This window comes from Amphiprion ocellaris, chromosome 22 (genome assembly GCF_022539595.1).
Source record: "Amphiprion ocellaris isolate individual 3 ecotype Okinawa chromosome 22, ASM2253959v1, whole genome shotgun sequence".
Taxonomy (NCBI): Eukaryota; Metazoa; Chordata; class Actinopteri; family Pomacentridae; genus Amphiprion; species Amphiprion ocellaris.
The window spans coordinates 14,245,476-14,270,236 of record NC_072787.1 but is presented as its reverse complement, the minus strand read 5'-3'; the positions used below and the strand labels follow the sequence as shown (position 1 = coordinate 14,270,236).

Here is a 24,761-nt window from a genome sequence, read left to right as displayed (position 1 = left end):
AGAGAGCTGCAGTTGAAAGGCAGCCTCATGCTGTGCTGACAACCTCATGGGATTATGCAGGATGTTCTCACCATCCTCTTACTGAGCAGAAGGCACAGGATCCGATATTTCCACTGTTCAATTCACAAGAACAAACAAGTTTTCTAAACTTTTGTTCACTTACTTTTTTATTTTTTTATTTTTTATTTTTTTTACAAATTGGAAGCTGAGGGAATTTCAGATTGTTGCCAACAGGTGGAGCCAAAATCCTTTTATCCTTTTATGTTGTGTGGATGAGAGACACACAGTCTTTTATTTCCAAAATAGATTTCTGTCCTAGTTACTCTCCCTTATTGAAACGTACGTCATATTTCATAATCTATCCTGCAGTGCTGCATTCATTCAAAGGTTTAATCACTCATTGGTAGCTTCCGTCATTTTACATTACTTTGCTACCCCATATTGTCCATATGGACACTACTTTGGCATGTCTTATATTCTTTATAAGCATCATGGAGTCCTCATCTATATTCAGGAACACACCCACAGCACCTTTTAAGCAAAGACAGACACTCCATTAGATTCATATCATTTACTGTATACTCAACACCATTCAGTCTTTTATTTATGCATCTATTTCTGTCCTTAATGCAAATCACACACTTCGGATTATTCAGAGTGTATCCTCTATCTGTCACAAACAACTGAGCCATAAAATGTTGACGGTGAGAGACAAAGTGATAGATTCACTGAGCAATACGAGATGTATATCTCGACTCAACCTTTAATGGCTCATGCATTTGTAATGTGTGTTTATGTCAGTTCTGAATATTAATCCTCTTACTTTGTATATTCAGTAATGAAAATGGATTCATTTGTTGATGTTGAACTAACACTTTATTCCTCTCTGTGCTCTCCTTTCAGATTCTCGCCATCATATCAATACTGTTTATCGTCCTCTCAACCATCGCCCTCTCTCTGAACACCTTACCCGAGCTCCAGGTCATAGACGAGTTTGGTCAGGCCAACGACAACCCCCAGCTGGCCCATGTGGAGGCTGTGTGTATTGCCTGGTTCACTATGGAATATCTCCTACGCTTCCTCTCCTCTCCTAATAAATGGAAGTTCTTCAAAGGCCCACTGAATGTCATTGACTTACTGGCCATTCTACCCTACTATGTCACCATATTCCTAACAGAGTCCAACAAGAGTGTGCTACAGTTCCAAAATGTGCGCCGTGTGGTGCAGATATTCAGAATCATGAGAATATTGAGGATCCTGAAGTTGGCCAGACACTCCACAGGACTCCAGTCTCTAGGATTTACTTTGAGAAGGAGCTACAACGAACTGGGTTTGCTTATTTTATTTCTCGCCATGGGCATCATGATATTTTCCAGCTTGGTCTTCTTTGCTGAGAAAGATGAAGATGCCACTAAATTCACCAGTATCCCTGCCTCATTCTGGTGGGCCACTATTACAATGACTACAGTGGGATACGGGGACATTTACCCACAGACTTTACTTGGAAAGATTGTGGGTGGACTCTGCTGCATTGCTGGAGTGCTGGTCATTGCTCTACCAATCCCCATTATTGTTAACAACTTCTCTGAGTTCTATAAGGAGCAGAAGAGGCAGGAGAAAGCCATCAAGAGGAGGGAGGCACTGGAGAGAGCCAAGAGGAATGGCAGCATTGTGTCAATGAACCTAAAAGATGCATTTGCCCGCAGTATGGAGCTGATGGATGTGGTGGTAGAGAAAGGAGAAGACAAAACCTCCCTTGACAACCACCTGTCTCCTAACCGTTGGGGCAGCTCAACCAGGCACGCCGCCTCTGAAACCAACCTGAAATCTCCAGATAAAAGAAACCCACAGTCGCAGAACTCACCCCATCGTATAACCATCACCACCACTGGAAGTCCGCAGCGGACAAGCCGGACTCCACAACACCTTAACGTTCAGAAACTGGAGGAGATGTACAACCAGATGACCAAGTCACAGTCCTTCACAAATCTCAACACAGCCAGCTCCATGAGTACTCTGAGCACAACTATGACCGCGCCCGCCTCGCCGAAGAAATCCTACAGCCCCGAACTGACGTTAAAAGAGGAGGTGGAGCTGGAGATGAAGGAAGTCCAGCCCTCCTCAGGAAATAACTTTGCCAGCTGTTCAGCAGACTTAACAAAACAGAGCTCCAACTCAGATGAGGAGGATGCTGGGCCATGTCAGATCAGACATCCCAGAGCCCCACCACCTCTGGATCTTCGCCAGCTGAGGGATGGCCAGAGCTCTCCTGGCATCATCCTCAAAGATGGCCTCTATCAACCTGTCAACCCCGATGATGGATCAGTGCTGCATATAGAAGAAGGGGAGAGCTTTAACAGCGCTGTGGAGCATATCCAGAGCTCTATAAGAGGGAATAATCCTCTCAAAATAAAAGGGTTGAAGGTCAACCTCAACAAAACCTCTGCTGATTGTCCTCTAACACCACCCAGCACTACCTCTCCTGGAGACATCAGCTCCAGCATCCTGGAAGATGAATCTCCCGAGGGAGAGACGTCACCACTCATCCCCAGTTCAGAGGAGCTGCTCCCAGTCACAGCGGAAGATAGCTGCCCCCTGTCCCCGAAGAGGCTGATGGTAGACACTCCACCTGGCGATGAAGATCAATCCACAGAGAACCACGAGGAGAAGCATCTGATGGAGGTGGCGGGTGCCGCCGTGGCGCCCTTGTCGCCCAAGACAGCAGCACAAAATTGCACCCAAGGTGTGGTTGGGGCAGGCGAGGAGGTGAAGGCCGACAGCAACCAAAGTGGACACAAAGTAGAGAACCACATGTTTACATCTGATATCCACCTGATACCTGGGGACGGCAGCCTCTCTCCAACCTGTGAAACCAGCATGTGAATGTAAGGGAAGCTTTGAGGGACAATAGACCTGCTATAACCTCAGCCTGGTGTGTGGGGGGAGCAGGAAGAAAGGTCAAGGGTGCAGTTGTAGTGAGAGATATTTTTGCATGGCATGACAAGTCTCTTTTACTTGTGTTGTTGTGTATTGCTGATAAAGAAACTGCAGTGCTTTGTGCAGATTTGAGAATGACTCTGGAGCAAACGGTGGGTTCAAAGAGGAGGCTCTTGGGAAAAAAAGCTGAGAATTCATCAACTCGTGTAGACACAGGTCCTCCCAATGTACATAATGACAGTCTCCTTTTTTTTAGCAAAAGAAGGAAATGCACAGAGGGACTTATGTGTAAAAAGCATGCATTTAAAAACAGACAGATATTTTACGGTGCTTAGTTTGCTGAAAGCGCTTCACTGTAAATAGGACTAAGGCAATGACAATGCACAGGATGGCAAAGGAAGACTGTCACTGAAGGTACAAATATTTGCAATGTGAAGAGGGGAGGGGTTTGAACCGACAGCCCTCAGACCGGGTGTTGCATCGTAGCGACCTATAAAAAAAACATATCATTACCTTTTGTGGAAATGCAAAGTGTTCCCATGATGACCCTGTAATGTTTTTTTTTTCTTTTCTTGTAGAAAAAAAAGGTGTATGAAACTGTAACGTTGACATTATTGCTTTTTGGTTTGTTCATAACAGCAGTTTCAGTTTGAGCATCCGATATTCAGTCTCTGAGTTGATGAACGTGGGCATAAAGGACAAATACACCTTGGTTCCTCTCAAGTGCACACACCTGTAGTTGCCAAATATTTATGTAACCAGTAAGAACAAGGACTGTCAGATCCTACAGCTATTGAAAATATGTATCATGCAGTTTCAGAAGTTAGGATAAGGTTTAGGATGTGTAACTCCTTGTTCAGCCTTTGGATTCCATCCAAATCACAGGAAAGAACCTTATTTATTCTCTGACATCAGATATATACATCTAAAAGTAGTTTTTAAGAATAAAATATGAACTAAGTAGGTCTAGATTGGTTGTAGAAAAATTCTACAGTAGGTAAGTGAGAGTCCATAAAAACCGAGTTAAGACTATTTATTAATTCAGCTCAGTAGATCTGGTCATTAGTATAGATATATGCTTTACACTATCATTATCTATTTTGGCATTTCAAAAGGGATAGACTACCATAAAAAAAAAGATTATATTCCTTCTGATATCAATGGACCAAATCAAGCACACTGACAAGCTTTTCTTCTATCTCAGCTGCATCATAACATATATGATAACAAGATGTATTATGACAGTAGTTCAGTTTTTTCCTTATGGTTTGTTTACCTCCATTGTGCTCATTGTCCTATCCTCGACGCCCTGGTGTCATTGTTGACATTTGTTTCATACTACTGCAACCTTATCCAATCCTGCTGATAAGTTTATGGCTTTTTTTAATGTATATCTGTGGTGTCTTGGACTGTAATTTATTGTGTTTTATTGTCGAAAACAACTATTTTCAGTCAAACTTAAACCCAAAGGAGTTTTTTTTCTTGTCTTCTCTCTTGCTTTTGTTTTACACTGACTGAAAATATCCGTTATATATTGCCTTTGATTCCAATTTATTGCTGGAATATTTCTTTATTGTTTCAGCATGTCACTTGGCTGAGTGTACTACTAAGGTGTTTGTGAAAGCCACACAAACTAGAATGACTATGACAGGAAAACATGGGTGAATTCTTTGTTGTTTTATTGTCTTCTTTCTTTTTCTTATTAATATTATTATCATGATTTTTTTGTTGTTTGTTGTTTTTCACAGAGAGGTGTGGAATGTGCAATACCGCATACTGCAATCTATGCAGGCCAAGAATTGTGGCACTTTATTTTATGTCTATGGGAATTTGTAAGTGTACAGGCAGAAATTACTTGTATTTTTCAAATGTTATATCTTTAATATGAGGCAAAACAGTATTACAACTACCAGAATCTCACAAACAATGCAAATGAGAATTTGACTTTTACTTTTTCATATTATGTGGCTGGCAAAATGCTGTCAAGCACCTTAATGCCAGGTATCAATGGACCTCAAATTTGATTATATCAGTGGGAATAGGGATCCAAATTGACCACCAGGGCCTTTTATATCGCTGTTAGATTTACATAAAAATCTAGCAAAAAATGTCTGTGAAAAATATTAACATGATCTAATTTCAATGGCCACAAACAAAGGATTTTATGTTTTTTGTGAATTAACGTTGAGAATGATTCTATTTTTTCTAAACCAAAATGGAGCACGACCACAATTTTCCTGCCATATGGTGGTTGAAATGATGCGTGCCTTTTCATAACACCGCTGTTTATGAGAAGGTAGCAAGTCATTTTGCTTTGTTCATATAGCACTGTACAGAAAATTCTAATTTTATAGGAGAAATCAGGTCTTTATGTAATAGATACAAGTAATGATATTGAGTTCTCAGGTTTTCTATAACTCTCTGATGTTCTAATTGGATAGATTATCTGTTTTTTCTTTAACAGCTAACGTCAACTAGTTACTTCTGTACTTTTTGAAAGGTGATGTTGTCAAATTCACATTGATGTCTTGGCTCCCGGAGTAAGGAGCCGCAATATTTCTCCCTCCTCCTGGGTAATCTGTGTACCACATTCAGTATCCACCCCCATCAGTCTTCAGCGAAGCAGGAAGGAGGACAAAGACGTTTGAGCATTAAGAAGGCAGAAGAAGAGGGAGAGTGACCAGGAAGAGATCCCTACTGTCCCTGGACTGATCCATCCGATTATTTCCCATGCTGACACCACTGAGTGCTCCAATCCCTACAGCTTCAGAGGCTCTAACCCCTTGGCATGCCCTCAGGAACACTGATCAGTGGTTTAAAGGAAAGCTAGCATGAGAAAAGAAACAGAGGCCTCCTAAATGGTTACATTGCATCCGTTGTGGTCCATATTTTCTTTTTGTCTGTGTACATACTGGATGCCCAAAGTAGCATAATCTGACTCAGTGATCAGATATTCATGTGAGACCTCATGGAGTTAACTTTGTGAAAATCCCTCATCAGAAACTCAGATTCTTTGGTACTCTCCGAAGTAAAATGCGGGATCAGTGGTGGTTGTTGTTGTTGTTGTTGTTTGGGATTTTCATTTGTCTTTGTTGTTTTTTTAATTTATGAAAAAAGGTTGGATGATAACCTTCTTGTTAACACTTGTTTTTTTTCTCTACCTGTGCATCAAATTTTTCCCTCATCCCTTGTTTGTTGTGATCATGTCTCCGTGTTAGCCTTGAGTAATCCTTCATTTTGACAGGTAGGGTAGAGAAACAAGGGATTTGGATTGAACAATTATATCCGCTAGGGATGAAGTTTGTGTGGATACTAAGATTAATTCCGTGAGCTGACAGCAAAAGGAACGTGCTCTGTCTTACTGTCTCACGATGGCATATTCATCTGTGATACTGTACATGGTGGACATGTTGTGTCTTTATTTTCTCTGAGAGAATGGGTATAGTCCGTGTCACTCATGCGTGCTTACCAAACCTTGCTCCCTAAAATGCATAAAGCAACATTGTTTGTTCTTATGTCTCTGTATATTCTGCCTCTAACGTTTTTTTCGTTTGTTTTTGGATTGTTTTCTGTCCAGCTATGAGAGAACATAATCATTAGACACATTCTGAGCTACAGACTGTTTCTGTACAAAGCAACATCTTTGTATGCATGTAGTAGTCTGAACAATTATGTGACCACAGAACACTTTGTTATGGTACACGTATGTCAACATTTCTGTAGAGCATTGTTCCCCATTACGTTATTAGCATATGCAGAATAACAAATAAATGTGTATATAACTCGTGCGTTTATGTGTCTGGTGTTCTCTATTCTGCACACAAGCTGGTGTTTGTAGGCCACATATGCATTCTGTATATGCATTTTTTGCATATTAAGGATCATTACATAAAAGACGTGAGTTTCTAAATCATTCCTACTTGCACCAGTTAAAACTGAGATTGCATTTGCAGCAAGAAGGTAAAGTTGTTTTTCATATTCAAATGTGCAGACAGCTCAGCAATCTGGCATTACTGGCTGATAAATGATTTATCACTGGAAGGAAATGTTTTCCATTCCATTCGATGCAATTAATGCAAGTCCATGTTTCTGTTGCGTTCTACTGCCAAACACTGATGGCAAACATAAACTCTCTTAAACCTCAAAAGCAAAGGCTCTGGCATGATATGTCAGGGAAAATATTGAAAGAATGCATGCACAAAAAGAAAGTAAAGATGTTAATAATAGATTATACGAAAGTATTTGGGCTGTTATCACTGCATTTCTTGTATTGCATGGGGATATGAAGACAGAGAAAACTGCATAACAATTTTCAATACATAATGCAGTGATGCTGCTTTGTAATGTCCAAAAGTTGTGTAAAATGTGTCTGAAAGCTCAGAATAAGACTAAACTAGGAACCTGCAGAGAATGTCATACCTTAGAAGTTTGGTGTCAAACCTTGCAGCTATGAAAAACATAACTTTTATGTCCTTTATTTACTCTTTTAGAGTTTCAACATCATACACACCAGAAATATCATCAGTTGGGGCAAATGACATCTACCTACAGATGGTTTAAAATCCTTTTCCAGTTATTGATTAAACCCCTTACAATGCATTACTCTTTATCTAAATTCCACATTTATAACGGTTTTGTTTCATAAAATAATCTCATCATGCCTTAAAATAACTTTGATAAAACCCTACACTGTACATGACACACTCACAATTTCAATATTGGAGTAATTTTGCTGTTCCTGATTCAATCTGAAACTGATTCTGAAATAATAATAATAATAATAGTAACAAAAAGTTACATTAAAGCTCCACAAGTTGACAGGATTGGTTCCTTACATCCTTACATGTGTTGCAGATGAAACCTCAGAAGCCTAAGTTCTTGTTTTTGAGACAGCCTACACTGGATGGATGACTCAGATTACGTTCTAGCAAAACTATATGGACATGTTAACAAGGTTATCACGAGGGGGAAAGTAGATTTTTAACAGAGTTGGTCTTTAAAATGTGTCTTTTTGTTTTATGTGAATAAACTGAAGGTTAAAACAGAGTTAACAATGTAATCTAACTTTCAAGCTGCCTACCTGCCTGCTCGTAAAACCTTTATTCTACAATAGTGAGGCATGGGCTGTATTATATTGCAAAACATGCTAAAATGAGAGGTATGTTACTTTTGGTCTGACAAAATCTAAACAAACAAAAAAAATAAACTAAAAGTTTCATTTCACGGAGTTTATTTTGTGGTTGCTATGCTTTAATGCATTACACTTTGCAAGAGTTGAATTTTTTAGTCATATAGATTTTTAGAAAGTTGGTATTGTAGTTCCTCCTCCTTGCCACCAGGGGGCGGTGCGGTTTCTCCAATGAAGCTGAACTAGCAGGAAAAAAAAGCTAAAGCGCGCGGAAATTAAGCAGTTGACAAAGAAGAAGACGTCAGAGAAGTTCAGATAGGAAACGGCCATGAACGAAGTCATGGAACCTGAAAACAATAACACAGCCGCTTCGGACGCGCATACTGTAGATGAAAGTGTGAGTTTCTCAAAAGTTACCACTGTTGCTTCACAGTGGATGCTGGACTTCATGTTTGTGAGTTTGTGTCGCCATTTCAAGGAGGGAAAACTCGATGAATTCAATGAGGTGCTGTCGATTGTCGATGGTGAGTTTAGTCAACAAGCTAACAGATGGTTAGCTAGCGAGTTACCAGACCTTAACTGCTTGTTTAATAATATTTATCTCTGTCCAGTCTGTGGAGATGTGAGAGTAGCGTTCTAAGATATTTACATTTCTTTAAGTTTAATTAGTGCCAGTACAAGTTGGAAAAAAACTGAAACAACTTTACAAATCTTACAACGTAACAGTTATAACGGTAACTTTAACTAGAGAGGCGTAAATTATAAACTTTTTCAACTATTCGACATCACCAGGAAATTTCCATAGTTGTTTACTTAAAGTTATAGTTTTTAAATTAGAGTTTTCTGACATTTTACGTTTGTTGAATGAGGTATCATTTGCCTAAATGTGTACAAATCTAAGCACTGAATGAAGCCAGTTTCAAGTCCACACTTTTGAGACTGTGGGTTTTGTATATTCATTTTTAACAACTTGTATATCAGACAATCCTTTCAACAGCCAGGGGAAAAATAATTTTTTGCCACTATTTCAAAATAAAATGTTCTATAAATATTTATCTGTGAATGATATTTGAACAAAACCCTAAGTAGAAACCTCCAGATTATTGATAGCAGCAAAACTGGGAGATTTGGTGTATGTAGGTACTACTAAAGGCACAATTCTAGATCAGATTAGAAAAATTGACTTTTAAATATATGTATTGTACAATCCTAAATATTTGTTTAAGATAGTCTTTTTATGAGAATTTTTTTTTTTTAGCAAATGGTTATCACTAAGAAACTTCCAAAGTTGGATACTTATAGTGGGTCAGTTATTTTTCGTGTGTGACAAATTTAATGTTTACATATGCAGGTGAAATATTATGTTAGTAAGATGGCTCTATTTTGCAGAAACATCTACTACAAATGGTGTATTTTAAGATTAATGGATGCAAAATATTGCAAAATCTCAGTCTGTTGGAAAACACAGCTTTTGCCTGCAGTGTTTTCCCATACAACTAGTTTAAAACTGAGCAAGGGATGCCTTCATGCTTTAAGAATGTCTGTAAGCTGCAACTTATCTCCTAATAATATACGACTGCTATGATACAGTCCAATGTTGAAATAATATTGTATGAGAATTGGCTTGCTGAGCAGTCAAAGAAAGACTAATATGATAATATAACATGAATTTAGTAGTTGTAAGACACCTAAAAGATGTGAACAGTGGTGTTTTTGATGTCTGTGCTGCTGCTGAAGCTCTTCAGTTTTCCTGTCAAACTGACACAAGTAGCTATACTAATCAACAATGAAAATAAATAGTAAATAGCTCCTACAATATGTAATTAACTAATTATCTTACCCTTTACAACTGACGCCTGATTAAAATTTTCCTAATTAGAGACAATAAGAAGAATAAACTGTAAATCCTTACATTGTTACTATGCACACTGTGTTAATGTCTTCCAAAAGTTTCTAAAAAAATCTCCTGGCCAAGACTGTTTTGAGATTTGTTTATTGTTGCTTTCCCCTAGCCATTTCTCAGAGTCCATCTTTCAATGGAAAGCTCCACGAAGAGAAAAAACTGATATGCGCCTTCATCGCTAGAGTCATTCATGGAAAGCAGTTGGGTAAGTTGTTGCAGGCAGAAGCTGAATTAGGCCTCCCTCTGTCTGCGTTTGCATAAATTATACATGTGGAATGATATTGTTTGGCTGCTTCTGAGTGAAAGTTGGTACTGCGGGGAGGTCAGAATGTACTCTATATCTTGTCGCATGCGTTCCCATAGAAAGTGTAATGACCTGCCGCTGCTTCTCAGTTGTCATTATGAAACTAATTGCTATTCGAACGTTGTCCTTCACGCAAACACCCATATGCAATGCGCCCAAGTTTTAAGCCACTCTGCCGCTGCACATTTATTCTAAAAAATCATTTATATGAGCAATGAGTCTTATTTTTCCACCCAAAATACTGACTAGGGGTCTGTTTACAATTTCGTGCTTGAGTTAAAACTAATCCCAGCATAAATGAAAGTGCATGTAAAACCACTAGAGACATTGAAAACAGCAAAAAAAAATATTGGTTTAAAAATATATTCTGTGCTTCTTCACTCACAAATGTACCATGTGCTGTTTTTACCATGTTCTCTACTGCTTTTCTACAGAGGTCTTGTTTGAAGAGGATAACTCAGTGATGCCTCTGATGTCTGCTGCCAATATATGGTCAAACCTAGAACACACTGTGGCAGATGGAAGTCTGTTCGAAAAAACTGCCGAGCTTTTGATTGCCCAGGTAATTCTACAATATATTTTATTTATTTTTTTAGCCTCGGTCTAAATAATTAAAACACCAACAAGATTTGGTCTAAGAATGTACAGACTGTTTGCTATATTAAAGACAGATATGTGTTACGAGTATAAGGAATAGTAAGGTTATATGTCTCACATTGGAGGCTCACATTAAGTCGTATGGGTATACATTTGCTCTGTGCCTAGTCTGTGGCTGTCTGCTTGGAGAAAGGCCAAAGAACTTCTGCCTCCTCTGCCCTCAAGTGGTTTAAGAATCACCATCAATTCCCACAGGTCTGTATGTCAGTTTCTGTCTCTTTTCTTTTCAAATGCACACGATCACTTCTGGGAAACACGTTGTGCCTGGGGTGATTTTTAACATTTAACATTTTTTAACAGAAATTGGGAGCTAAGCTGTCAAAAATAGTGGCACAGGGAGACACTTACCACCCATACCTCATGAACTTCACCTTCAACCGCTTGCTCGAGACCGTCCAATCCTATTTGGATGCCTACTTGGAGAAGAATCCCTCAGACTACCTTCTTAAGGTACAGGACCTGTGGGAGCTTCAATTGCTGCTCATGGTAGCAGATAATACAGCACTAGACTAGGACAGTAGGATATTTAAACACTATGGGACATGACTGCAGTGTGGACACTGACATTACCTTAATCAACATATTTTTAATGATATTCTACAAGATATATTTCATTTTAATCATATTTCAGATTCATCAGGCTAAAGGGAATTTCTTGTACAGAAAAGTAGTGCATGTTGTATTCTGATACAAGGAAAATATTTTTGCTGAGTGGCATGTTTTAGATGAATTTTAGCTTCTCACGTTTGTCTTTTAATCGAAAAAAATGTATGAAAAGCATTTTTCGTTTTTTGCTGCTCAGCCGTTTGTGATGTAGATTTCGAGACTTAATTGGCAAATACACAGATCTGTTTAGTGTTTCTCTGTAGCTAACAGGCAAAGTTTCACAAACAAATTTTAGCCGTCAGTAATTTTTTTTCAGATCTTGTGTGCAGACTACGCCTTCGTCCTCCTGAGTAATGGCACTCTGGCCAACTGAAGGTGCTGATGTGACATTATCACTCATAGCTAATTGACAATTTGTCATCAAATTAGTTGGAAGGGCAAACTGCTACATTCAGCAGAGTCATCCTCAGGGTCTAACAGACTCGCTTATTCAGGAAAGTTCCATGAATGATTTGCACACAAGCCCATGACCTCTGGAAGGTTAGACTTGGAAGGGTATTGTAATGACAGGCCTCATTAGTTCTGCTTTGTCATTACACAATGCTTACAGCGGAAAGTTAGTTGTTTGAAAAGGCTGTAAGAATTTTGATACTTGAAATAACGTATCTAAATGTGCTCATGTCTACCTCTCCATCTATCAGGCAGCTACAGAGATGGTCCAGTCATCCCAGTACACTGAAGACCGGGAGGATGTGAAATCAGAGGACAGCCCTGTCCCAAAAACAACCAATGAATTGACAACAAACAGTCACAAGTAGGAAATAATATTGACGCCCCCACACTATCTGCTGATTTACACAATTATTTATGCCTTGTATTGGAAATTATCCTGCACATTCAAATCATTAAAGGAAAAAATAGAGTGCTGTGTGTTTAAGTTTAATATTTTTAAGTCTAACTTCAGCAAGCTGTCCTAAACACTAGATATTTTGCTACTGTGGAGTAAAAAATAAGTTTGTCATCCTATATTATGCTTTCAAAGACCAAAACGGAAACTGCTCTCCAGTAAAATGACTGACTTATTGAAACCTGAGTCGTCCAAGAAGCTTTGTGTTTCTGTCAAGCGGCTCCCCACTAACGGTGCGTTGTATTTTTTTCTAGCTTTGATTTCTGTGTGTGCTTTAATCTGGCATAACAATAGTTATACAATACTGAGCATGAACAAATGCTAAAGAATTGTAAATGTCCCACCGTATCAGAGGTATCTCAGAAAACATCTGAAAAGCCAGTGGAGGCTTCAGAAATACCAAAAAGAAGAAAACCTCATCAGGTAAGTTGAACCACACAGCTCATTCCATGTCGGCTAATGAATCCCACATCAAATTAAATTAATGATATATTAGGAGCTGCTCAAGTACTTCTTTTAAGAGCTAATGCATGCGATAACTGCTGCATGTTCAGTGTTGACTTTGGTGCCAATATTTTAAAAATGTTTTTTTGGGTGTGGATTTGGTGCATTACAACAAATGTGTTCCTTTAGTATCACTGGTTATTTGTTGACTCAAGTTGTTTTTGACTCCAGCTGCAGTCAGCGTTACAGTTGTAGACGATGGTGGCAGCAGTAAAGTTCAACTCAGCTCAGTGTAAAAGGCTTCAAAAGCAGTACTTCAATTACCACAAAACAAAAAGACAGTTATTACAGAGAGCAAAATTTCAGTATCATACCACAGCAGCAATAACACATTGACACTATTCGGCACAGAACAAACATCTGTTTGTCCCAGTAAAGCTCTTTGACTTGCTTTTCTGGGTCTGTTGTCAGACAACAGAACAAATGTGAAATAGTGACTAAAACATGACTCATTAAGACTACATGTTAATCAGCAGTCAGTTCCAAGCTGTTGCTCTGCAGCCTTAATTTGTAGACGGAAGTTAAGAACTGCTGCTGTGCTGTGAATTTGGCTGTTTTAATAGATTTTAAAGATCCCACCAAAGTCAGTCAACGATAGCACACTAAGGAGGAATAGAGTTGCTTTAGGCTGCTCTGTGGTTGTAAATTATCTGCCATGTTGTACTTTGCTTAATATACAGACCAAATGCTTTCACTGTTTTAAGGGGCTTAATAGAACCTTGGATTTTTTTTTTTCAGCCATCTTTTTTAATTTATTCATGTCATGTTGCAAATACCAGTTAAACTGTGTAATTTTACACTTTAATATGTAAATATTGTTTGACATTTTGCACTGTGCTGTATTATTGACCTACAATTTGTCAAAATGAAGTGAACTTAAATGAATTGGTCAGTTTGCTCTTTCGGAGGAAAGTTTAATCATTTATATTAATTGACTAGTTAAATAGTCGATAAATTAATTGGTAGAAAAGCAGTTCTAAAAATCCGCCCTACATCTTGTCCTTTGGGTTGAATTCTGGATAATGCGAAACATTAAGTTAATGTTTTACTTTTTTTTTTTTTTTTTTTTTTTTTTTTTTTTAAAAGAAATGGACCTTGCAGCTGGACAAATACCTCAAGGATGGCGTTAAACGTCACGGCCAGGGGAGGTGGTCTCAAATTTTAAAGGATTATGACTTTGAAGGACGCACTGGCACCATGCTCAAAGATCGCTGGAGAGTTCTGTTGAGGTCACATGAAGTCAGCTAAGAGAGAGAATACCCCTCCAACCAACTTGTAAATAAATGGACAGATTTATCTGGTGCACTTATTTGAATTGCTGAAGATATTCCTATATGTTGCTGGTATGATTTGCTTTGTTGCTGTTTTGTTTGCAACAGGAATGCCACTAGAGGGCAGTCAGCACAGAACAATCAAATAAGCTATTTGCATTACCTTCTAAATTAGAATACATTTGATTCAATACAAAATTTGTAATTGTGGCCCCTTGTACAGTGTAGCAGTTCACCTGTAAATATATCATGAGCATAGCGAGTTCACTCATTTATCCTTCTGTAGCCGGTGGAACTATTTGTTCTTTTATGTTTTTAGTGTATGGCCTCCACTTGTACAAAGTAAATATACCACCGGTGGACTTTTGAAGTTAAATATTGCTCCAATAAAAATGTTTTAAAAAAATCAATACAGCAGTGGTGTATTACAATAAAACATATACAAAAATCAGCTGATAAGTGCTTATAATGTACTAGAGAAAGATGAAATACTGTACACTGTTACAACAGCTGACGTACACGGCAACTGCAGTGATTGGAACATGCCTTTGTCAGTGTGGAGCATATTAGAAACATCATTGCATTGTATCACCACTGAGTGTCACGTCATCAGTCTTTTCTTAGTGATGAAAGCCTGTGGTGTCGAAGCACCTGGTCTGAGCTCATTATTACAGGTCCACTGAGGAGAGGATCTTAGTTGTTTCTGTGGACTCCAGATCAGAGCTTTTGTTCTGCGGCGCTTTGTGTGGATCAGATAAAGACGAAACTGTGCTGTGGCGGACAGGTGCACTGCTGGGTTTTCTGGATCTTCTTCCACGTCCCGCTGCACCGAGGGTTCCCCACCGCCTGCCAGTGCAGCACAGCTTCTCTGCAACACAGTCACACCACTATAGTTTCACATTCTTTTCTTCACAGTACAAGATGTCAGCATTGTTTTTTACTGATTTACTGCTTCGCTTGAGGCAAAGGCGCATTAAATGTCACTAGAAAGGGCTATCCTCAGATTTTCCCACTGTTAAGACATTTTATGAGTTGGTTTAAAGTTTAAAGTATATGTGTATATTTTCTACATACAAAACACACGTGTAAAGGTTCACAGCTTCATACTTGTCTGATTCCTGACCATCTCCTTGGCAGCTGCCACTATTGTTTCGCATTGCAGGAGGCTCACATGCCACACACACTTTAAATCCTTCTGTTATGTAGCGCATCCAGTGTGTGTGTGGCCGGTTCTCCACTGTACAGTGTGGCGTCCGTGACTCCAGAGCGAATTCCACACAGAACCTGAGGGGAGTGGGGTCAGAGTCAGGAAGGTCAGACAGAAGTTCTGGGTATAATAAGACAGGACCAACACCAAATGTACCATCAGCTAGTGTGTGACTTGCACAGGAGCTGCTAATCATCTCTTAGTCCCATGAAGCATGGACACACCTCTTATTAAATGTAAACAATGCTGACTCTGAGCCACTCACAATACCTCACCTACTGTCATCCAGACCTTTTGTGCATGTGCTTTTCATGAGACAGTCGTGAGTGTTTGATTTCAAAGGATTGTGGGCAGTCTCTCAGCATGTCTGTATTTAATGGTCTGGAGACAGACGGCCAGGTGGGTAAACACCTACTGGTAGCTCACGCAGATGGAGAACAAAATTTAGGCTGTTATCTTGTTTTTTCAAAATGGTCCGGCTTACACAGCATAATACGAAAATGAGGCTCAACCTCCTGATAGCATTCATGAACTTTTCAACTCTTGATTTCAAAGATACCTGAGGTCATGTGCAGTTTCGGAGGCGTTACAGGAGCACGATATGAAACCTACCCAGGGTCCAGGGGGTTTCCATAGCTGTCATGTTTGGGCCTCCCCTTGCCAAACTCCATGCTGGTGATCAACGCAGGACCTCATAAGAGAAAACATTACAAAATTGTAATGTAAGGGAGGAAAAAATTACTGTTCCTGTTGTATAAGTCATGTGTTTGTGTACCTGATTTGAGTCCACAGTTCCTGCCCTGGTGGTCTCTGTACTCCCTGCATCCGGCTCGCTGCTCCAGCCTGGGACAGGGCTCGCCACTGTTACTGGCCTGCTGCTCTATGTGACGGACTCGGACCCTCACGGAAGGCTGGCAGGGCTTGGCGCAGCCGCTCCAAAAGCTCCAGTCACTCACGGCACAATCCTGAGCTGCATGTTGGCATCCATATTGTGAGAGAAACAATATTACAGGATATCCTCTGTTGTATAGAAAACAATCAAACTGCAGTGAAACTCAGAGATGTCAGGCCCAACACTGACTGCTAAAGATCCAGTGTGTGCAAAAATGACAATTCCCAGCAACAGTAAATACTTGTTGCAGACTGCATCGTTATAATATTCCTGTGAAACCTCGTGAAATGGAGCTAAATATCCAGGAAATAACTTCAGATCAATGAAGCATTAATTGTGACTTGTAGAATTAGTGTTTCCTGCCCTGCTACAAGTGGTTTGAGAGTGTGCCAAGTGAGCAGCCCATTCAATGACCGAGTCCTGTGATTTTTCTTTTCAGTTGCTCTCTGTGCTTAATGATCAAGCTTTGATGTATTAAGCATGCAGATTTAGCGACTACCGGCCTATAACACATATTAGGTACGCTCGGCTTGTTTGACTGGAACTGTAATTGCTACAACTGATTGACAGAATCACATTCTTCAAATATTTGTACTAATTCCATTATGTGGGCCAGTCCACTGAAATGAGGTTAGGCTCAGAGCTGCCTTGGTTATCCGGTGTACTGATTATTGCATTTTTTTTGTGATGGAGCAGACGGGACACATTTTATAGAAGAAAAATGGATGCAAACATTGCTTTAGCATAAATGCACTGCACAATTTAGACCAGGAAGAATGCAGAACAAATGTAAATGTGCACAATTTTCCATGCACCGGAAAAAATGTGGATTGTCTCAGCCCCCGTGAGCTCTGTCATTAGAGGTGCAGTGTTTGATAAGCAGCCCAGTATGAGCAGGTACCGATAATAATCTTTCCTCTCCATCTTCTTTTATCTTCTGTCCGATAGATTTAGAAGATAATCTATCTATAGCAGGAGTTCAGGTTATCTCAAAACAACAGGCTTATCTTCACTGTGGTACCATAAAGTTAAGGTGTGTGCCAAAAAAAAATATGTGATTCATTCACATTCAGAGCTGTTCCTCCTTTCATCGCTCACCTGGACACTCTGTGAAGTAATCAAAGCAGCAGTCCTTGGTCCTGACGCAGCCCTCGTCGCAGTAGCATGTCCCATAAACACGGTCCATCCTCCAATCAGTGGTGAAGCAGCTCAGGTCCCTGCCCCGGCAGCATTTCCCCAGACAACCCCCAACCACTGTGTGGATCTTTCCAAGAGCAGAAACCACCAGCAACCAACAGGCAAACTCAACAGAGGATCCCATCATTAAGGGGGTCAGGCCACAAGTTGACCACTGATTTTAAAGAAACACTAGCCTCCCTCACCCCGATTTGTGATTGAACACTCTCCTCTCTTTGAAATATGTTTATTCCTTCTCTGGTCCTACTCTGTTTTGTTCATGACGGTGAGAGGGAGAGGTTGGAATACCAGCCCAGCCCAACCCAGCCAAGACTGAGCTCTGCCACAGGAGCCCTTGTGACCTGGAATTCCTGTGTCCGTCTCCTGTGTCCAGCCCTTCGGTTTCCCTCCAGAAACAGGTCCTGCAGAGCAAACCTACAGCACGAAACACCCCATTCCAGCACTGATCACACTCCCATGTCTCTCACGTTGTGTGTGCGTGCCTTTTCCTCAGAACTGGTGTCTCTCTGCCTGTTCCCAGCTCAGCACCTCCCTCCAGTCGATCACACTCGGGAGGAGACAATGAGGACAAGGGAGGGGTGAGCTGGTGAGTTTTGGTGTGTGTTTTCCCCCCCTCCTGCCTCTCTTCTTTCTCTCTTGCCTCTTTCTCACCTGCCTTGTTCTTCTTTACCTGTTTCTTTTTTTCCTCTTAGCCTCTCCCTTCAGAAGACAGTCAGCCAGTCTACCCCAGCTGCTCTCTGCCACCTCAAGTCTCTGATTCCCAAAAGAAAGCGAGGAATGTGAGCATTTGGCAGGTCTCCAGTCAATTGTGCTACCGGGTCCGAGGAGCACTAATGCCACCCTTTGGTTCTCACCTCTCATGCTTTTTCTCTTTTTCTTTCAGGTTGCTGTAATCTAGCTGAAATCCAAACACTTCAGGCAAGTCTGCTCTTTTTTTTTTTTGCTAAGATTCCCAAATTACCTGACATTTCTTTGGTTAAATGAAATACTTTGACATTTTGGGGAGTAATTTAGAGCCCGACAGTACCCCTGAAGCTCTAATTAAAACCTGGTGTTATTTATTTTATTCCTTCAACCGCCATAAAGATGTGAAAAAATGACTCCAGGATGACACTGCACCTAAGAGTCCCATAAAATCAGAGCATGCCATTAGTACAGTTCTTTTTCTACAGACGATATCATTAATTCACCTTCTCACCGTCTCCTGCCTGTGCATTTATATTTAGCATCCAAACATAAGACTGTTCTTCTCATCAAGAAGGTGAAAAACCTTATTTCCCAAAATATTTAAGTTTTGCTTTAAGGATCCATTGTCAACCAACAGTGATATATGGCCTGTATACCAAAGAGGGGTTTTTTTGTTTTGTTTTTTTTTTTTAATATGAGTTGTGGGCCTTTGAGCAGGAGCTCCAGTGTGCACGATATTATTTGCAGACCAGAGTGTGGCCTTAATTTATAACTCTTGACATGCAGCGCCAGTGACTGGTAGATGACAAATTATTTCAGGAACTGTAATTCTACAGAGGCATGTGTATGACATTCTTACTGTTTTATCTCAGCAGGATTGGACTCGGCGCTGACAGTTGATTAACAGGACTATTACATTTACCGCTATGAGTGAAATTAAGTCATACCTAAAGGAAACGGTAGCTTTCTAGTTTCTCTTATTAAGATTTCAGTGTAACAAAGCTAATTACATTGCATGCAATTGTCCAGATCACTGCAGAACCTAATGTACTAAAGAAAGCTTTCTAGTCACTGATGAACACTGAATATGAATTAAAGGCAAAACTTAGACAGGCAAAAAGCCATTTTTTACTGTTATGTTCTCAAGGAGTCTTGCTGTCTGAGACCTCCATACAGGGTCAGCTTTTATTTGAGCACTTCTTCATCCATCTCATGGGAAACAAATGAGTCCTCTGCAGGGAGCATTAGCTGGGAATGAGGCCTCTTTATGCCTCCTGCTATAGAAGGAGCAGACATTAGTAATAATCGGGATACTTTGCTGTCTTGAAAATAAGCTTGCCAAGGGAAAGCAGAGGGGGGTCTCTTTGGGTCCTTTGATTCTTCTTCTTGCTATGGAGCAGGTAGGTCAAGCGACAGTAATAGCCTTCATCTTCACCATTATCATCAGCCAAGGCATCAACTGAGAAGCATGTGTCTGAATCAGTGTATATTAAAGTTTGAGACGGTTGAACCCAGACTGACCTCAGGAGTAAAGTGTTTGGGACATTTTAATTGCTGTATATTCAGGTTCTGTCTGTGTTGCTCTACACTTTCTTCACTAAAAAATACACACAATCTGTTGTTAGTCACTTTGGGAAGACATCTGGCTCCCAAATAGTACATGAATCATTTTCTAAGTGTGACTTTAGTGACGCTTTATATCATTAAAAAAAAGGAAGGGGGTGCCACTGAAATGCTGCTAAAACTACACACACATACAGTGCAGTTATAGTGCTGATATGATCTGTCCACTGATGCAAGACTTACAGCTGCAATAGTTTGCTATGGCTTCAGCACTTTGGAAGTGCACATCAAAGCATGTGTGTTTTGCATCTGACAGGCTCCAACCCTGGACCTCCTGCCCTTACTGTGCATTTGTCAAAGGCAATCAGCCTTCCCACAGTAACACACCCTGCTTGGACTCTTCTAGTGTATGTGAACGGGTAGGACCAGAGATTAGGCCAATGTTAATGTGTCTCAAGTTGGTGAACAGTAACTGTGTGTTTATGGTCTTCAAACTCTGTTACAGGTTGCCATGTCAGAGACCGAATTCATGCCAATCACATGAACGCACTCAAGATTATTGGATAAATGCAAGAGTAGAGATAGGAAGAGATACAAAGAGAGACTGAGTGGATTTACTCAGGAATGAAAGTGTACGTGCCTCCACTTCTTGCACTGGGCGTCAAGGAGACGACAGGGTGAACCCTAGCTCCATCTCGTCTATATGGGGAATGCGAACTATGGCTGTTCCCATGGCAACGCCAGACCTAGGTTGCTATAGTTTCAAAACGTTTGTTGACAAATGTTAGAATGCACCTTTCAATGTGATGTTGTTAAAGGTATGCAGATGATGTCACCTCTGACCAGGACAACACCCTTGTAACATCAAAAATAACATGTTCTCAATGTTTAACCTCATAAAAATATGTAAACAAGGAGTTAGTCAGACTAATTAGGCTGTGTTTGTTTCTTCCTGATGAGCACAGTCAGTTTGTCTCTCATGAATGGAAGCCTTTGTCCATTATCCTCTGAATTTATAGCTCCTTCCGCTATCTGTGCACTTGGGAGGTTTGACTAATGTGGGAGTGTTTTACATTGTCTATACTTATTATCTCTTCCTGTTGTATATGTAACCTGCTTTTGCCCATGTGCTGTCATTTTATCTTATTTCTTGTCAACGATGTACCTGGCGAAGTCGCACACTGAGTTGTATGAGTCATTATTTAATGAGTGCAAAAGTCTGGTGTTTGACTTGGCTTGAGTCACTAAAGTGCAGTTTCCAGGAGGTTTGATCTGGGGAACAGATAAGTAATGCAGAAAAGGTAAATCCAGGTGAAAAATAGACATTTACCTCATTGAGCTTTCTACTAGGAAAATGGCAGTATTTTTTACCTGGATTTTTCTGCTTAAATTGTTGAATTGCATAAATATGTACATATTTCATGCACTGCATAGTGCCTACTTTGTACCATTGACTGTATATAAAGATGGACGAACCTTCCAAGAAGTTACAGAAGACGTGGGTTTCCTGAAGAGTGCTGTTGTAGCTTAGTGTGGTGGCTCCTTCTAAATCCCAACTAGCAAAAATGAGCAAAGCGGTGGAGCCAAAATGAACCATGGACTGCTTGGCCATTCCCTTAATTGTGAATAACTTTAAGGCTTACTACAATTTAAAGAGATGAGTTCTGTAAAAATGTACCCCCTGTATAATTGTTATGAATGGGGAAATTAGCTACGGAGACCAAGACTGTTTTTGTACCAGCTTGTAAACACGTTTATTTCTGCTGTAAAATTGTGCATTGATAATGATATGAGGAGCTAGCCTCAAGTGGCCACTTGACGAACTGCAGTTTTTGTATTTGAGGATTACAACTTCCATCATGACCCTCAAAGAGTCCTCCTCTTCACACACGCATACAATAGCGTCTATTATTATAAGACATCCAGTACATCCTAGTAATGGTGCTCCATTCATTACAGGTCATTACTTCTGGATAGTTTATGGATCATATATCAGGACTCAAGCAGCAGAGCGGACTGATGACACTCTGACAACAGCGCTCCTTGCTTGATGTAGCCTTGGAGCAGCACCAATGTAATGAAAACAAAGACAGTGACACTGATGAAAGTTTTTCTCCTGCCCAAGCCTGACATCATCACTGATAATTGCCTCCTCATCAGTCACCTTTCCTGGCATATAGTTCAATATGTATGTAAATCAATGCAGACATTAGTAGCGGCAGGTAGATGAGGCAAGATGTGTGGGTGTGGAGTGGGACTGACCCTGCCTCTGAGAAAGATGAAACTTCACGTAATGATAATGACTAGGAGTCAGGGTGCATCTATCATGGTGGATTTCATAAATCATATTGTAAAATGTCATAGAGCAGTGGAAAGGTTAAGCCCCTAGACCAGCGCATGTGTATGTGTGTTGCTCTTCCACGGGCAAACTATATAAATATCACAAAAAGCAAAAGACATACATCAAGGACTGGCACTGAAAGTCATTTCACTGAGTTTCTTCTTGCATATTGTTGGCAAACATGCTAAATATCACCCACACCTTGCAATAAGTGATACTTCTAAGGTTAGGATGGTTTTATGGCAGGATAACCAACCAAAATTCCTCACCTGGCAGCTGTAAAAACTTGTATGCAAACATTGTGAAGTGATAAAAAGATTATCTTGGTTTTACCATCTGGAGATTGTAGACAGAGCAGAGATACTAGTGAATATCTGTTGCCTAATAAGCTCTGTTGCCGTGCATTTGACATAGTTTGGGGCTCTGCTGTGTCTATATGATGGCAAAGACAAAGATTTGACCTCCATGTGCCCCAACTGAATACACACACTCACACAGATTACCGTTGGACATGGAACTCCTGTTGACACATGGGTCCGTGTACGGATCTGGTAATTGGATTTTCCGTTCTGAAACGGATATTGAAAAACAAAAAACGAGTGGTTATTTGATTTTCGTTTTAAAATACAAACATTTAAATTGAAATACAAGGCGTTTTTCCTTTTCATGATCGAAAAGGGATACACGATTTTTTTTAAATGCTTTGATTTTCGATTTATATTTAGAATAACAAGAAAGTAAAATCAGTAAGAGACAGAAACGAAATAAGGTCCATTTTTTTCATTTTCTGAGACCGGAAGTGGTCATCAGCAAGTGTGGAGCCACACAGAGTATGGTGCATAGACTGTATATACATTTTTTTTCGTGAGTTTTCATGGTCAAAATGAGAGATCGGGTGGCCGAAAATACATCAATATTGAATTTTATACAGAGCGTGAAAGCTTTGCGAAGCCAGGGGGCGGGGCTACTTGATTGACAGTCCGGTCTGGAATGATTGACAGGTCCTATGGAGGAGGCAGCACAGACTGATGATAGGGGCTTTCGACCAAAGAGCACCAGCTGCTAGGTTGATTCAAAGTTGAGAGCCAGTGCTTTTTTGGTTCAAATCTCGTGCCGCCCCAGAACGGGTTTGTGTTTCCATTCGGAAGGAGCAAAGTTGGAGCTGCGTCATTGCGCCACCACAAAACGTGTGTACGTCACTGCGTACGTAGCCGTTCAACAGCGTTCGCGCCCACACAACAACAATGGAGGACTTCATTGGAGTGGTGTTCATGGCTTTGCTAGTGTGTCTCGCCATCGCTGAACAGCAAAACCTTCTGTTAGGGGTTACCCATCGGCGTCGCCGTTCCAATGCCCGGCGATCACGTTTGAGAAGAAAGGTAATTATCAAAGACGTTTGGATACTTAACAGTAAACGTGTTAGCGTTAGCTTAGCTACTTAGCTTCGACTACGCTTGCATTGATTACTTAGCAGTTAAATGCGCAATAAGTTGATGATCATATCTATGCTTATCTTTTTAGATGTTTTTAGATGTCACCCCGCCCCCTGCCCGTGACATGCTCGGCTCTCAACTCTGGCCAAGTCTGGCCCAGCAACGAGTTGGTGCCCGAAAAAGCCCCAGTTTTTGGAGCCCAGAGCCGCAGTTCCGGTGGTGGAAAGACAAAAAACCGGCGCCAAGTCGGGCACCGGCTCCGACTCCGGACGGGCTCCACCCCGGTCGAAAGCCCCTATGAGCTCCTGGTTTGGATTAATTCTGATATAATAACTGTTGGTTTATTTATCGGTGCAGCAGCACAACATTTTCCACAGACAGTTTTCCTACCCGTTGGCTTGTTTTAACCAGTTTTCTACCTTCGGCTGATTCTACCAGCAGACACTGAAAGGACTCTGATAGTTCGGTAAGTAAATGTTTATTTTCGTATCGGTGCCGCTTTTAATGCACTTTATATGCAGCTTTAGTGTCAGATGTAATGTGTGCCATGCACTCCAGATGTTGGTGGAGTTTGTTTCAGTGTGTGTTGACCAGAGAAGAAAGTTAGCATAGTAAATATTAGCTTTAATGTTAGCGATGTTAACCGAGCTAGCTGCTCAGTCGTAGCCTGATTAAAGCTAACGTAGCATCAAGCTAATGTGTTGAGTTTCATGTAAACAGCTGAGGGGTGTTGTGTGCCTGTAATGTGGTTCATTAAGTTCATAAAACTGGCTGGTTGACATTAATGTAACGTTCAGGAAACTTAAATGTGATTAAAACAGTAACGTTAATGTTCTAGTTGTCAGTAATCAGCTTTAATTTGACACTAAAAGAGACAGATAGTTTTAAATGACATCAGTTTCATTCATTTGTTGAAAATTGTCTCATTTGTTGTTGTGATGTTGCTGCTGATTCATTAAAAGCAGATGATCCGTGTTGAAGATACGTTTAGTTTTAGGATCAGAAGTGCAAGAAGGAAAATGGAAGTTTAGTTCTGCTACGTCAAAGATTTCAGGAATAAAATAACTAAATGAGTCTTTATGCCTCAAACTTTATTTTTACAATAAAGAAATAATGAAATAATCACAGATAATAAAAATATAAATAGCAGAGAAAACCTGAGAGAATAATTTCCTGAAAAGTCTGTGAAGGAAAAGCAGCTTTTTATCCTAAGAATCAGCTCCA

General features: G+C 40.2%; 3 protein-coding genes across 5 annotated transcripts in view; 2 read left to right on the top strand and 1 right to left on the bottom strand.

Moving 5' to 3' along the window:
• Positions 1-6,725, top strand: part of kcnb2b (potassium voltage-gated channel subfamily B member 2b) — a 103,937-nt gene extending 97,212 nt beyond the window's left edge. For all 3 annotated transcript variants that reach the window (XM_055007273.1, XM_055007272.1, XM_023297768.3), the window contains one exon: positions 904-6,725. In XM_055007273.1, coding sequence (XP_054863248.1) covers positions 904-2,883 — 1,980 coding nt within the window. In that variant the 3' untranslated portion in view covers positions 2,884-6,725. The remainder of the gene's footprint in view (positions 1-903) is intronic.
• A 1,634-nt stretch (positions 6,726-8,359) lies between these two features.
• Positions 8,360-14,668, top strand: terf1 (telomeric repeat binding factor (NIMA-interacting) 1). Its single transcript, XM_023297772.3, has 9 exons — positions 8,360-8,589; positions 10,078-10,173; positions 10,707-10,834; positions 11,038-11,124; positions 11,230-11,379; positions 12,237-12,349; positions 12,578-12,675; positions 12,795-12,865; positions 14,033-14,668. The coding sequence occupies exons 1-9, from the start codon at positions 8,394-8,396 to the stop codon at positions 14,192-14,194; spliced, it is 1,101 nt and encodes a 366-aa protein (XP_023153540.2). The 5' UTR covers positions 8,360-8,393; the 3' UTR covers positions 14,195-14,668.
• LOC111587696 (somatomedin-B and thrombospondin type-1 domain-containing protein) lies at positions 14,624-18,066 on the bottom strand. Its single transcript, XM_023297773.3, has 5 exons — positions 17,415-18,066; positions 16,200-16,394; positions 16,037-16,115; positions 15,325-15,501; positions 14,624-15,085 (listed from the first exon to the last, which is right to left on the bottom strand). The coding sequence occupies exons 1-5, from the start codon at positions 17,638-17,640 to the stop codon at positions 14,968-14,970; spliced, it is 795 nt and encodes a 264-aa protein (XP_023153541.1). The 5' UTR covers positions 17,641-18,066; the 3' UTR covers positions 14,624-14,967.
• Between the last annotated feature and the right edge of the window lie 6,695 nt (positions 18,067-24,761).

Excerpts from the sequence above, each read along its gene's own strand:
- terf1 (XM_023297772.3), top strand. The coding sequence starts at position 8,394 with ATGAACGAAGTCATGGAACCTGAAAACAATAACACAGCCGCTTCGGAC. Across the intron at positions 11,380-12,236 it reads CCTCAGACTACCTTCTTAAG|GCAGCTACAGAGATGGTCCA; the intron begins GTACAGGACCTG and ends TCCATCTATCAG. Across the intron at positions 12,676-12,794 it reads CAAGCGGCTCCCCACTAACG|AGGTATCTCAGAAAACATCT; the intron begins GTGCGTTGTATT and ends CCACCGTATCAG.
- LOC111587696 (XM_023297773.3), bottom strand. The coding sequence starts at position 17,640 with ATGATGGGATCCTCTGTTGAGTTTGCCTGTTGGTTGCTGGTGGTTTCT. Across the intron at positions 16,116-16,199 it reads GAACTGTGGACTCAAATCAG|GTCCTGCGTTGATCACCAGC; the intron begins GTACACAAACAC and ends TTCTCTTATGAG. Across the intron at positions 15,086-15,324 it reads GATGGTCAGGAATCAGACAA|AGAAGCTGTGCTGCACTGGC; the intron begins GTATGAAGCTGT and ends ACTGTGTTGCAG.